At 41.9% G+C, this 13,110-nt stretch overlaps 1 protein-coding gene across 1 annotated transcript; it reads left to right on the top strand.

Annotated features, from left to right (window-relative positions):
• Window positions 1-368: 368 nt before the first annotated feature.
• Window positions 369-1,943, top strand: LOC140302350 (beta-1,3-galactosyltransferase 1-like). The gene is made up of 2 exons (XM_072381181.1): window positions 369-514; window positions 749-1,943. Exon 2 carries the CDS (start codon window positions 756-758, stop codon window positions 1,917-1,919), a length of 1,164 nt encoding a protein of 387 aa, XP_072237282.1. The 5' UTR covers window positions 369-514; window positions 749-755; the 3' UTR covers window positions 1,920-1,943.
• Window positions 1,944-13,110: the final 11,167 nt, after the last annotated feature.

The raw sequence follows: 13,110 nt of genomic DNA, 5'->3' as shown, positions 1-13,110 counted from the left end.
AAGGTGGGCTCAAGACTTTTGCACAGTCCAATAAGTGAGGTGTCAGTAAGGATTTTATTCAGTCATAAATCAAAAGGGAGAATAAAGCCTGTCACCCAATTAAACAGCTAGAAGTGAGTCTTTTTTATCAGTAAACAGTGCGAGTTATTGCTGAAACAAGTCAGTGAGAGTCACACATGAGATGAGAAGACCTCCCAGTCAGATAGTAAGAGGCGTTCCCTGGGCCTCTGGAGGATTAAGTGTTTTGAAGCAGGACAAGTAAGAGGTGGAGCAAACGCAGGTGTGGTTCCCCAGCAGGTTAGACGCGGAAGCCAGGATCTGATGTCTGATTCTGCTGGCTTTCAGCAGCCAGTAAGGGGAACGGGAAGGTGAGGCTGCTGCTATTCTGCAACCCAGCGCCTCAGGTTCTGTCATGACACTCGGCTTTATTTCCTGCTTTAAATGAGAAAAGCCAAACATTGATATTTCTCGGCACGGCAGAGTCTGTGACTGGACTTTTTCAGGCTGTAAAAAGGTATGTAAGCTTCATGGATTTTTACTTTTTTTTAAGCATGATTGCTTTCTGCGTTAAAAGGAAGTAAAGAAGAGGAAGTGGTGATGTGAAAAGTTGAGAAAGATGTTTAAAAAAAACAGAAGCTGTGAAAACGCGATGATGGTTTTTCTTTAGAGAGTAAAACCATGTCTGAGGGTTTCACTTCTGTACAGTAAAGGCATTTTGTTGACTTTGTCTAATGTATCTCTTCTAAAGACAGGAAATGATGACTTGTGAGAGACAGAGCTGCTGCACACGGCGCCATTGCCTCCTCTTTACTCTGGCGATTGCAGCCGTGTTTTTTATCCACTACATGAACATTTTGGAGATGGGGTCTGACTGGAACCCTAAACTGTGGATGCAAAATCATTCACCAAAGCTTTTTATACCATTTGGAGAACTGAGCCCCAATGAAACTATGGAGGAGTCCACCTCCAGCTCTTTGGAATATCCTGAAACAGAGAGACAGCCATCAACACGTGGGACAACAACGCCACAAGCGACCACGGTGCTGCAAACTGCCCGAGCGACGCCGGTTCCTTACGTGTCTCCTGGACCGTACATCGTGGAATACCCTTACGAGTACCGCTTTACCATAAACGAGCCGCATAAATGTGAGCAGGAGCAGCCATTTGTGATTCTGATTGTTCAGGTGGCGCCGAACAACAGGCCTCACCGTGACATCATCCGCAGCACCTGGGGAGCTGAGAGTCTGGTTGTGGGTAAGGTTGTGAAGCTCGTCTTCCTGGTGGGGCAGAAAACCGGAGAAGAAGCGGAGCAGCTGCAGAAGGAGCTGCAGCAGGAGAGCAACGAGCACCACGACCTGATCCAGAGTGACTTCATAGACTGTTACAAGAATCTGACCATCAAGAGCATGGTGATGCTGGAGTGGGTGAACACACACTGCTCCAGCGCCTCTTATGCCATGAAGATTGACTCAGACATGTTTCTAAATGTGCCCAATCTTATCAATATGCTCTTAAAGGCGCCAAAGACCAACTACATGACTGGTCTTGTGGCATATGGTGGTCCAGTCCTCAGAGATCCCTCATCTAAGTGGTACCTGCCTGTGGAGGTTTTCTCTCAAGCAGTTTACCCGCCGTATGCTTTAGGTCTGGGCTACGTTCTCTCTGTGGACCTCCCAAAGAAGCTTATTGAGGCATCCAGGCATGTCAAAGCTCTTTACATTGAAGATGTGTATTTGGGGTTGTGTATGCAGCACTTGGGTATCCCTCCCACTAATCCTCCGTCAGGGAATCACTTCCATGTCGTTCCCTTGTCATACAATCGCTGTACTTTCTTCCACATAGTAGCCACCACACTTCATCCTAATGAAGATCGCATGTGGCTTTGGAAAGACTTTAAGAAAAACGATCCATACTGCTGATCCGTCAAAAACGACTAAGTTAAGAAAATGGAATTTATGGAAACCGAGAGCTGAGAGCTGAATTTTCTCAGCATTTATGTCATGTAGGAGACATGTTTGCCTCAGATTTGAAGTGTTAAAGCTGAAAGTTCCCATGAAGTAGGCCTGTTTGTTGCTGTATATTCATTGGAAAACCCCAGTGTGCTCTCATTGGTCAGTTCCATTGGCCTGAGCAGGCACCGCCCACCACTTTGCACCAGCTCTGCATTTCATTGGATGCTGAAGTTGTACACGCCCCCAAGTGCAGGATGAGTCATGAACATTTATTTCAATGTTTTCTGGGTGAGCTTGAATATCAAAATACAGCCGGAAAAATGTATAAAACCAACTTTTTTAGAAATAGAAACATGGAGTTTGATTTCATGGGGGCTTTAAAGTTCCAGTATTTAAGATGCAGTTACTTCCAGCGGCTCACATTGACAGAAACAACTAAGCCTTAAAGATCTGCTCTTGAACCCATCTTTGGATTGTTTGGATATGAATTGGTATAAATAGCTTTCACTATTTTTAATGCTGTTTGATCAGCTTTGCACTTTCTTTGGGAAAGAGACATTGTTACCCATCCCTTATCAGAGAAATATATTTTTATAAAAGAACTTTTATACTATTAACTGTTATAAAGAAAGTTCTTTGAATCTCTTTCAGCTATACATAGAATTCCATTGAAAAGTACCAGAAATGTGAACCTTAAAGTGCAAATTAAGACATTTTACGGTATATTTTTCTTAAAGAAAGACCATGTCATGAATTAAGCTGCTTGATGGATGATTTCACTGTTTGCTGGTAGTGGAAGGCAGTCTTGCAGTAGTTCTGTTTCATGTGATCATGCTGACGAACTATGAAGCAAAGCATTTGCACGGTTAATAATTGCCAGTGTGGTTGAATCTGTTAGATATTAAAACAGGTTATATCGGGTTTTCTTCTTAAAGCTTTTGGATTTCTTTTTCTCTTTTTAAAGGGCCAACATGTCGTCTAAAATGTGTTTTAACTCTCTGTCCTATGGGCTTAAATTTGTTTAAAAAATAACTGAAAATGCTACAAATGTCCTATTTGTGACTTGTTTGTTGGTTTTTACAAACATGTGTATTTGTAAAAATATAATTTTCTACAAAAACAGTTACATCTACTGGATGGTGCTTTGGGAACCACGAGCTATTTGTTTGTGGATCTGCGTGATGCTGAGTCACGATTCACAAATGGCCGCCATCGCTATGGAAACGGCAGGAAACAAGCATGTGTCCCATGAGTCTGAGCCAGGGCCGGCTCTGGGTAATATGGCGCTCCAGGCGAGAGTCGTCTTTGCCACCCGCCCCCCACCACACTTTGAAAAAACACAGATGATTTTATTATTATATCAGTGCAAAGAAAAACTGAAAATATTTTAAAGAGGATGAAAATAGTGTGCAAAAAAGTCAATCTTAAACGATAAAATAGCAGTAACATCATCTTCTACAAAGGCAATAAAAAACAGTAGAATTCAAACATTTTATGCCAGGAAATCTCTGCATTCCTGTTTTTATATATTACTTTGTAGCAAAACCCTTAAAAACAGTGAACATGGCTACAAGCTACAAGCTGATAGTCATATTATATTTACAAATAAAAACAGAGCATGAAAAGTAATTGTATTTCAGTCATATTCCAAAATTGAATAAACTTACATTCTTCTTCATGGGAAGGCTCAGCTGAAGACTTAGATTCTTCTTCTGTGGCTGTGAGGCCTCTTGCTCCTCAGCTGCCTGTTGTGTTTTGAAATATTTTGCATTGCGCCTGGAAAAATCCAAATAGTAAACACTGATTTATTTGGATAAAAGGTTACATTGCAGCCAACAGCCAAGCTTACAATAAATCTCATACATTCCTGGTGTTTAGGCTTTATTCTGAAGCTTTTACCCTCTATTTACTACACAAGTTCAGTCATCCACACGCCCCCCTGCAGCACAGTTTATTCACTCCGTGCTCTGTGACAGTCGGCTAACTTCACAGAGTTTGCTGCTGATAGTTTTGTGCAACATGGCAGGATATTTATCAGATTTTGACAACGTGGACGACGACTTTGAGTACGATGGACGTCTATAAGCCCCCCGATAGCAACAATAACAACAACACAGCAGCTATGAGCTAACAGAGCTATAGCACACGTTCATTCATTCATTCTTCTTAAAGTATTGGTGAAATAAAGACAGATAATGCCTTATTTAGAGGCTGCATCCTCTAAGCCCCGTTCACTCAGTTATATGGATCTCCAGTTATCTAAATATCTTCTGAAGGATGCCGACTTTCACCAAACTGTTCTCAGTGAGATGAACGTATTTCATGCCAGAAATAAGGTTTAAAAATACCGGAGTTCGCCTTTAAGAAAACGTGTTGCTGTTTCATATGTGGAAGACACATATCGACCTGTATCAAAGTGATTGTACGAATACTTGTTTTATGTTTTACTTCTGGGTAGAAGTTCTGTTTTACCCTGAGAGAACAGGCCATGTATCTCCATGAGTTTCCTGGATAAACAAAGGAAATGAATAAATATATGAATGAATAAATAAGCTCTAAAATGTCATGCCAGAAATAAGGTCTAGGTTTAAAAATACAGGAGTTCCTCTTTAACTACAGGCTGAAACACAGATACTACACCTCAATTACCTCAAAATCAAACGAATATTACAAGAAAATAAAATTTGTTAGACTTTGATCAAGTTATTCAAAAATGTTTACAGAGGTGCAGGTGAGACGTTTTACTATTTCATGATAAATATGAGCTTTTCTTCACTTTAAGGGCACCAATATGTCCATGTTTCTCACTGTGTAGAATCCCCTCTACTTCTAACAACATCTGTAAACATCTGGAACTGAGGATGGTCCCTCTCCTCTTTAATCTGGAGGACGCAGCATCAGGTTCTGATCCATCTGACCACAGAACAGTTTCTCACTCTGCTTCAGTCCATTTTAAATGAGCTTCGGTCCAGAGAAGACAGCAGAGTTTCTGGATCATGTTCACATGTGGCTTCTTCTCTGCCTGAGCTGCTCATTCGGGTCCGTTCAGCAGCAGGATTAATGCAGAGATCTTTTGTCTGGCTGCATAAAAGCAACAGTTTTCAATCTCACTTGCATGATGTTCGTTGTGAAACAAAACTCTGAGCCAAACACGGGTCAGAAAAAACTGGAAGTCAGTATTTCACCTGCTGAAGATCAAGAGAATCATGACAAACTGAAGGCAGCTGCAGCTTGAAGGCCTGTCGAGGCTGAAGAAGACTTCAAATGTTTTATATCATGTTGATACATGCGACTAAACTCGTAGTGCCATGAAATTACATTTGTTGTAATTAAGCACTTCATGAATCAAACTGAAATTAACTGAAGTGATGTCATTGTTGCATTAAAGAGCAATGCACACTTATTAAAGGTGCTTCACAAGTGCAGGTAAATATAATACCTGTAAAAGCTGAAAAAGCAGTTTCTCCCTTTGTTTTATTGTGTTTGAACTGTTTTGTTTCTGTAACGGGGGCCAAGACTGCCACCATGAGGCCAATATGGGGATTACAACAGTCTACAAGCATCCTGGTGTTCAGGCTCCCTATCTTGGATTTTAAAGTGACTTCATAAAGTATTAGGATCTGAGTTCAGGTGTATTCTCTGAGAGGTTTCTACCTCAGATCATTTGCTTTATAATATCCTGATTAAAAGTGTTGACTCACATTCCAACGCTGAGTTCAGCTGAGGGGTCCAGGTACGGCAGGTCAGAGGGGTCAGATCTGCAGAGGAGATACCAGCTGCTGCAGGAATCCACGCCACTCCAAGATTAAATCAAATCCAACACAGAGGAGAATCCTTTGATTATGACACCAGTGCTTTTTTGGAATCAGATTGAGATGGATCAGCTGAAGGTCCAGATGCATCTCTCAGGTCCTGTCAGGTCACAGCTGGATTTTTTTCCTCTTTCTTAAGGACATCACTTTCAGATCCTGTTCATCTGCTGGAGATAGTTTTTTAGGCCTGACACTTCTTCTTTTGTCCTCCACTTGTCCAGTTTCCTCAAATGTTTTAAGGACACACTGCACACCATGCTGAGATATGCCAAGTTTTCAGCTGATAGCTCTTTGGGAATCACCTTGTTGCTGCAGAAATCCTATTTTCTGTCTGTCAAACTGTGTTTTCTTTGCTGTTTTTCATAGATGCAGCTAAAGAAATGGGAACAAATGACGTGTCTTTGTGACAAAGTGCCTAAAGATCCAGTTTAAAATGGCTTCTTTGCTAAGTTGTCTGTTCTGTGTCGACACAACACTGGTTCATCCCTTGAGTTAGGAGCCTTTTTTCTGCCTGAATGGTTCAAAGGTCAGAGTTAAGTGGCTTAACAAAGAAAAAACACATCAGGTACAAAGACTGGGCTGAAAATGAGGGAAAATTGAGAAATATTGCACAGACCACTTTAAAAGATTACAAGAAAGTCTGACTGTTTAGAAGGAAAATACACGGAAATAAGGGCTGGATCAGGACTTTTGTACAGTGCTGAATTCTGATTAAACAATGCATTTTTCCTGCCTGAATCATTCATATGTCAGAGTTAAGAGGCTTAAACAAAGAAAAAACACATCAGCTACAAGAACTTGGCTGAAAATGAGTGAAAAAGCAGAAAATGTCCAAAGAAAAACTGAAAGACCTTCAGAAAGCTGGAGAACTATTGATCAGGACCTCTTTAAATATTGCAGGCTGGTGGCTGCTTGTCAGGAAACTTATAAGGGAAGAAATGAAGGCTGGATCAGGACTTTGGATCAGTGTCGATGGAAGCAGATGTTGAGGCAGATTTATTCTAAGACAAACATCAAAAAATAAGTGAGCACCTTTCAGCTGGAATCCAAATGATGTAACAAGATATTATGAAGATAAAGTCAGCTGTGAGCAGTTCGTCGTGGTCCTCTGAGGAGGAGAAGGGGGAGATGGATCAGAGTTATGCAACTGGAGGGAAATATATCTGGAGTCACATGTTCGGAGAGAAGGCCTGCGGTGAAACACACACAGTAACACAAAACCACACACAAGCTATTTGTATCAGACACACTGCACAGCAGCTTCTGTTGTAGGTGTTTCCATAGCCATAGTTTATTATGTTATAATTTGCTTTGTTCTTATACATTATAAGTTCATATTCTGTATTTTCCTAAATAACCTCTGTTCCCAGCTGGTACTTTTCCACTCTGCTCATCTTAAATGGTCCAAGACCTTAAAATGACATAAACAACTGGGTCAGACAGAACATCTCTATTAGGGCAGATAGGTCTGGTACATTAGATCCGAGCCTAAAACAGTTTATCACATCCAAAGAACACAACAAGGACAGCGGCTGGCCTGGTAATGCCACTAAAAACTGGCCAATTATACTCTGAAGTGTGAATAAAACCTCTCTGAGATAAAGCTGAATATAAATATGAAATGTTTCCGGATATCGGGGCTCAGCCTGACGGATTTCCTACAGGAGCTCTGGCACTCAGAGTCCAGCTGCAATATACTCTACTTGTGACCACTAATAAATACTTTATTTAATAAACGATTTCTCCAGCTTGTTCTTGGGCTTCCAATGAAAAAAATCGGGCTAAAAATTATAACGGTATGTTTCACAGCCGGTTTCTGTTCCTCCGTTCATTTGGTTTTGTTTTAGAGATCTTTTTTCCGCCGTTATAGGTGCTTATTGATGATTATTGAGGTTTCATAGTGTGGGTTTTTGTTGAAGTAGGAGAGCATGAGTTTATTTTGTTATCTTTTATAGCCTTTTCTTTCCCTCTGAGAGTGGAGAGGTTTTGTTTGATCTTTTTTCACAGCCGCACCATCCTCAGGTGTTCACTGCCTCTTCTTTTGCTCTGTGTGGAGATCCTCGACCAACCTGCTGTTTGTACAAATAAACTGTGAAAAGACCCTGCATCTGTGTCCGAGGCCCACAGTCAAGGGTTCTACGCTACGATCATGAGCTTTATGGCCAACTTACTTCTGAACTTTTCCACTGAAACTATGTCGGCTACTTTCCACAATATAAAACAAGACAAGATTAAAAGCTTAAGATTAAATAAAGTGTAACTGTGTGGGTTCAGTCCACTTTCAGTGTGGTGCTCCTCCAAGAAGATAACTTTGTGTTAACTCTTTGTAGTCAATGTTTGCCCCTTTATGAAGCAATAAAACATTAAACCTGTGTCTTTATATGGCCACAGATCAAAATAAGACGATTTGCACGTCCCACACTGAGCTTCCAATGCATCACAACATCCACATTTTAGGTGTGCTGTTTAAACAGAGAAACTGGTGCTGAGGGGGTCATTGGTGCTGACCGACTGAGTGTTTGAAGAGAGATGGTAATTATCTCCAGTCAGAGATAAAGAGAGCCCGTCTCTTCGCCCTCGTCTGCTCACTTCCACTCGATCGATGCTGATGGCTATGAGGAGAACGAGTGAAGCGCTGCACAAACTCAATGTTAACACATTTGAGGCAGAGATAGAGTGTTAGACTGTTGTTATCTAACATTATACATTATCAGGGGTGCAGACAGGAGTTTTGAACTGGGGCAGACCAAGCTGGAAACAAATGATTTCAACTCAATAAGTTGGGCCTTAACTGATGCTCAAGTACTTACTTTTGTTACCCTTTGGGCCAATAGTTTGCACTAAAAAGCCATTGTACAATTATTTTAAATCATGGATCAACAACAATGAACATTGTAGGATAGCCTAATTACTTTGTTTGTTTTAGAAAAAAGCACTGATTGTCTTTTGTTTCTTCATTTTCTTTCTTTTGTGCTTCAATTGAAATGATTCGCTCCGTCAGTGACACGTGCAGCAACCCGTTTCTCTTTAGGACCCGGGGGAGTGACAGTCGGCCCTATGGTGCGTTCATTTACTATGAAACTCGGAACTTGGAACTTTAATAACTCCAAGCGCATCTCAGCCTTACAAACACACAAAAAAGCATGCAACTACTGTTTACGTGAGTAGCAGATTGCATGAATTCTATGTAGGACTGGTAAGAATAATCCTACTTTCCGAGCCGGATCCGACTTCACATGGTGTTCAGACTGAAAAACTGACTTGGATCTAAGAAATTCCGACATTCCATGTACAACTGGAACGCATCATTAGTTGTAGCACACAAACGGCGGGCTCTCAATGCACGCTGCAATGTAAATGAGTCAAAGTAACGGGACATTAACCATCGGTTTGTCGCCTTAACTCCAGACGGGATAGTGGGAGTCACTATGAATCTGGGGTGTCAGGTACACCTTGTCCCCAGTCAGCGCCCATGAACATGATTAAACAAAAGCAGATTTATGGTAATTAGCTGCAGCCGTTTACTGCCCCTATAAAGGCAGAAACTCATGTTTAGCTAACGCTTAGTTTGAGTAAGCTAGCTGGCCACATAATGACGGATCATTATGACATCATTATTATTACATAATTATAGAATTAGAGAACAGCTGACATCACTCTATGTCATAAAGGAATGACATCACTCAATAACATCGGCTGACATCACTCTATGAAGTCTGCTGACATCACTGTGTGATGTCATAAAGGAGTGACATCACTAACAAAGGTCTCTTCATACCCGGCGTTTTTACCAACTCATGTTCTAATTCCCCAGCGACGAAGACGGATCGTGAGACAGACACATCTGGACAAGTTAACAGGAAATACACAAAGATCATAAATCACAGACGGTAAAGACGTTTTGTTCCGAAACAAAGTGAAAAATGTTTAAGCGCAGGCAGTCAGATTCTCTCCAGGCTCTCTCAAACGAGAACGAGACTCTTCGTCAAGAGAAGAAAAACCTCAACAGCGAGAAACAAATCCTTCAGAAAGAAAACAAGGATTTGCACAAGACAATCGAAGGCCTTCGGAAAGAAATGGAGCGTTTACAACGAAAAAGCAAAAACAAAAGGAAAAGGGACCTCCAGATACAAAATGAACTGCTGAGCGTGGAGAATGAGTACCTGGTCAAAGACGCCAACTTCCTAAAAGGTCTAAACAGGACCCTTTCCAGGAGAAATGAGACCTACAGCTTACAGAAGGAACAAATGGAGAAGACGTTAGAGGACATGGAAAATAAGAATAGGACCTTGGAGCAGAGGCTTAAAGAGCAGATTCTGACAAACGATGCAGAAAAAGAAGCGATGGAGAAGAAAACCGAGACTCTGCAGAAGGAAGTTCTGCTGCTAAAGCTGCGAAACACGCAAGATGCCAAAGCAGCTCAGGAGAACTACAAGGCAGCACAGGAGGAAAATCAATCTTTGATACAAGAAAAGAACGATGTCCTGCAGGCCATGAGTCAGCTGGAGGAGAAGTTCCAGAAGGGAAAAGACAGCATGACAGTGAAAAACAAAGTCCTGCAGGAAGCCCAGGATCAGATGAAGAAAATCACCAAAGAGCTTGAAGTAACAGAGCAGACCTGTCGGGACATAAAGCAGGAAAATGTTTCTGTCTGTCAGCAGAATCAGGCCCTGAAACAGGAAGTTGGTGAGCTGCAGGAAGATATTCAGCATGCAGAAGAAACAATAAAACAACAGAGCAGGGAACTCCAAGAAAATGCTCAGAAGCTCCAGGAGACGTTGAGAGAATCGAAAGACTTGGAATGCAGATATAATCTGATGAAAACCGAGACTGAGACTCTGCAGCAACACAAAGTGTCCCTGTTCAGACAACTTAAGGAGGCTGAAAAGCAGCTGTGCGCCAGCAGAGAGGAAATGTTAGAGAAAGATGCACTCCTGAGACAAAGTGGAGAAGATTTACACGACTCTGAAAGAAAAGCCGCGATCATGCATGAAGAGAACGAGTCACTACGCCAGGAAACAGAGGCACAAGAGGAAGAACTGAACAAAGTCAGCAAAGAGCTGATTAAAGCCAACGACTCCATCCATCAACACAGCAAATATCTCAACAGAACAAACGAAAACTTTGCAAATCTTCTGGAGATCTTCCAAAACTCTGAAGGAAAAGCTGTGATCATGCATGAAGAGAACGAGTCACTACGCCAGGAAACAGAGGCACTGAAGGAAGAACTGAACAAAGCCAACAAAGAGCTGATTAAAGCCAACGACTCCATCGATAAACACAGCAAATATCTTCACAGAACTAACAAAAATTGAAAAGCTGCGCCCGTGTTTAAAGAGAAGGAGTCACCGCGGCACAAAAAGAAGAGACGGAAGAGGAAGAACTGAACAAAGGAAGGAAGGCTCTCCAACTACCAATCGATGGGCTTAAAAGAATCCTCCGATATCCGAAGTCATCAGCAAAGACTCAACATGACGGGATAAAAAGAGGAGGAAATGCACATTAAAAGTACAAAATAATTTAGAATATTGTAACTCTGGTACTGGAAACAGTCCATTTCAGATATGCATCGTCATGTTTTAAATGTACTGCTAAATAAAATGTACAAATAAAGAAACAACATAAACTTTATCTTCTGTTTCCGCCTCATTCCTGCGATCAAAATGTTTTCCTGTAATTTGTAAATGATTCCAAGCTTTATTTAAAAAGACAGCGGTCCAAAGAAAACGGAACCGAATGTAGAATCTGACGCATCGACGCACTCAATAAAAGTTGTTCCAGAGTCATGTTTCCCATCGTGTTGCAGCAGCTTCCTTTAATGACACTTTTTAATGCTTTGAACTGAGGACACTGAGTGTTGCAGCTTTTCACAGGAATCTGTCTCCATTCTGGCTGAATCCAAGACTTCAGCAGCTCAGCAGTCCCTGGTTGTTGTTGTCTGGTTCTCCACTTTCAATGGCCACATCTGTACTATTGGGCCAAAAGCATTTCCACCATCACTTCCAGAGCTTCTTTGGGGCTTTCAGCTCTGGATAAATTAGGCTTCGACTCCGAACCAGAACTGGAACTGCTTTGGTGGAAAAAGCCACGAGAAGAATAAAAAGAGGCGTCACTACAAACTATCCCTGGTCTGTCCACTGCAGATGAGGGAATCCAGGTTTTAATACATGCTTGTGTTTCATGTAGATCTGCATTGTTGTGCAGCTACAACCTGCAGAAGAGAGGGAAACCAGCAATAAACCAGTTTATTGGATGAAAAACTGTCAGTAGGACAGTGATGTTATTCATTTATCTTTCTAAGGAGGGGATCTTTCAGGATTTCTCTGAGCAGCTGATCGGATGTCAGTTTAAGACCAGGCATTACTGTGTGTGTCTCTCTTGTTCCGTCTGAAAGGCTTTCAGTCCAACCTATCAGGGTTTTCACAAACTGTTCCTACAGACGTGAAGCTGGAAGCTTCAGTTTCCACCAGGCGGATGGAAGGCAACGCAGGTCTGAAAGGGGCTGAAAGAGTCGGGTTAGAAACACAAAGGAAGCACCGGTCAGTGCATAAAACAGCTGAGAAACAGCAGTTCAGCAGGTAAAAGGAAGGCTTAGAAACAGCAGAATATCTCCAACCTTTTTCCTCACAGTTCACAGCCTCCTGTAACAAAATAAAACCACAACACGGCAGCTGATGGTGCTTTAAAACAACAGACTGTTGGTGGTCCAGTCAGCTGCCAAACTGCAGCTCTCAGAATACTGTTTCTTGGTTGCAGAATCATTCCCAAAAAGTATGTTTTGTTGTGGTAAAGTTCACCAGGAAAGCTTAGTTTCTCCTAATGAGGGAACCTCTGAGCAGCCTTTACAGAACATTTCCATTTGCTTGCAGTAATGTTCTAACTTTACACTTAAACGGACCTTTAGCAAAGCATATGCCAGCAGAACCGTTTGGTTCTCTAAATGTGAGCTCGGATCTCGTCAGTCTGACCTCAGGAGATGCACAGGCAACCTTTGGTGAACGCAGTTTGTATATTTCTGATGCTGCCAATAGTCCGGATCTGACTGTGAACGGTGAAAGGAAAAGTCCTGGTTCTGTTCTCTGGTTCCAGAACCAGTTCAGTTCCTGAACCTTTCCTCCAGCGCAATGCACGCTGAAATGTAAATGAGTCAAAGTAACGGGACATTAACCATCGGGATGTTTGCCGCCTTAACTCCAGACGGGATAGTGGGAGGCGGATCGGGGTCACTATGAATCTGGGGTGTCAGGTACACCTTGTCCCCAGTCAGCGCCCATGAACATGATTAAACAAAAGCAGATTTATGGCAATTAGCTGCAGCCGTTTACTGCTCCTGCAAAGGCAGAAAC

The sequence above is a fragment of the Leuresthes tenuis genome, unplaced genomic scaffold, assembly GCF_036924035.1.
Source record: "Leuresthes tenuis unplaced genomic scaffold, fLeuTen1.0.hap1 SCAF_2, whole genome shotgun sequence".
Taxonomy (NCBI): Eukaryota; Metazoa; Chordata; class Actinopteri; order Atheriniformes; family Atherinopsidae; genus Leuresthes; species Leuresthes tenuis.
The sequence above is the reverse complement of the archived record's forward strand: the minus strand, read 5'-3'. Positions and strand labels throughout refer to the sequence as shown.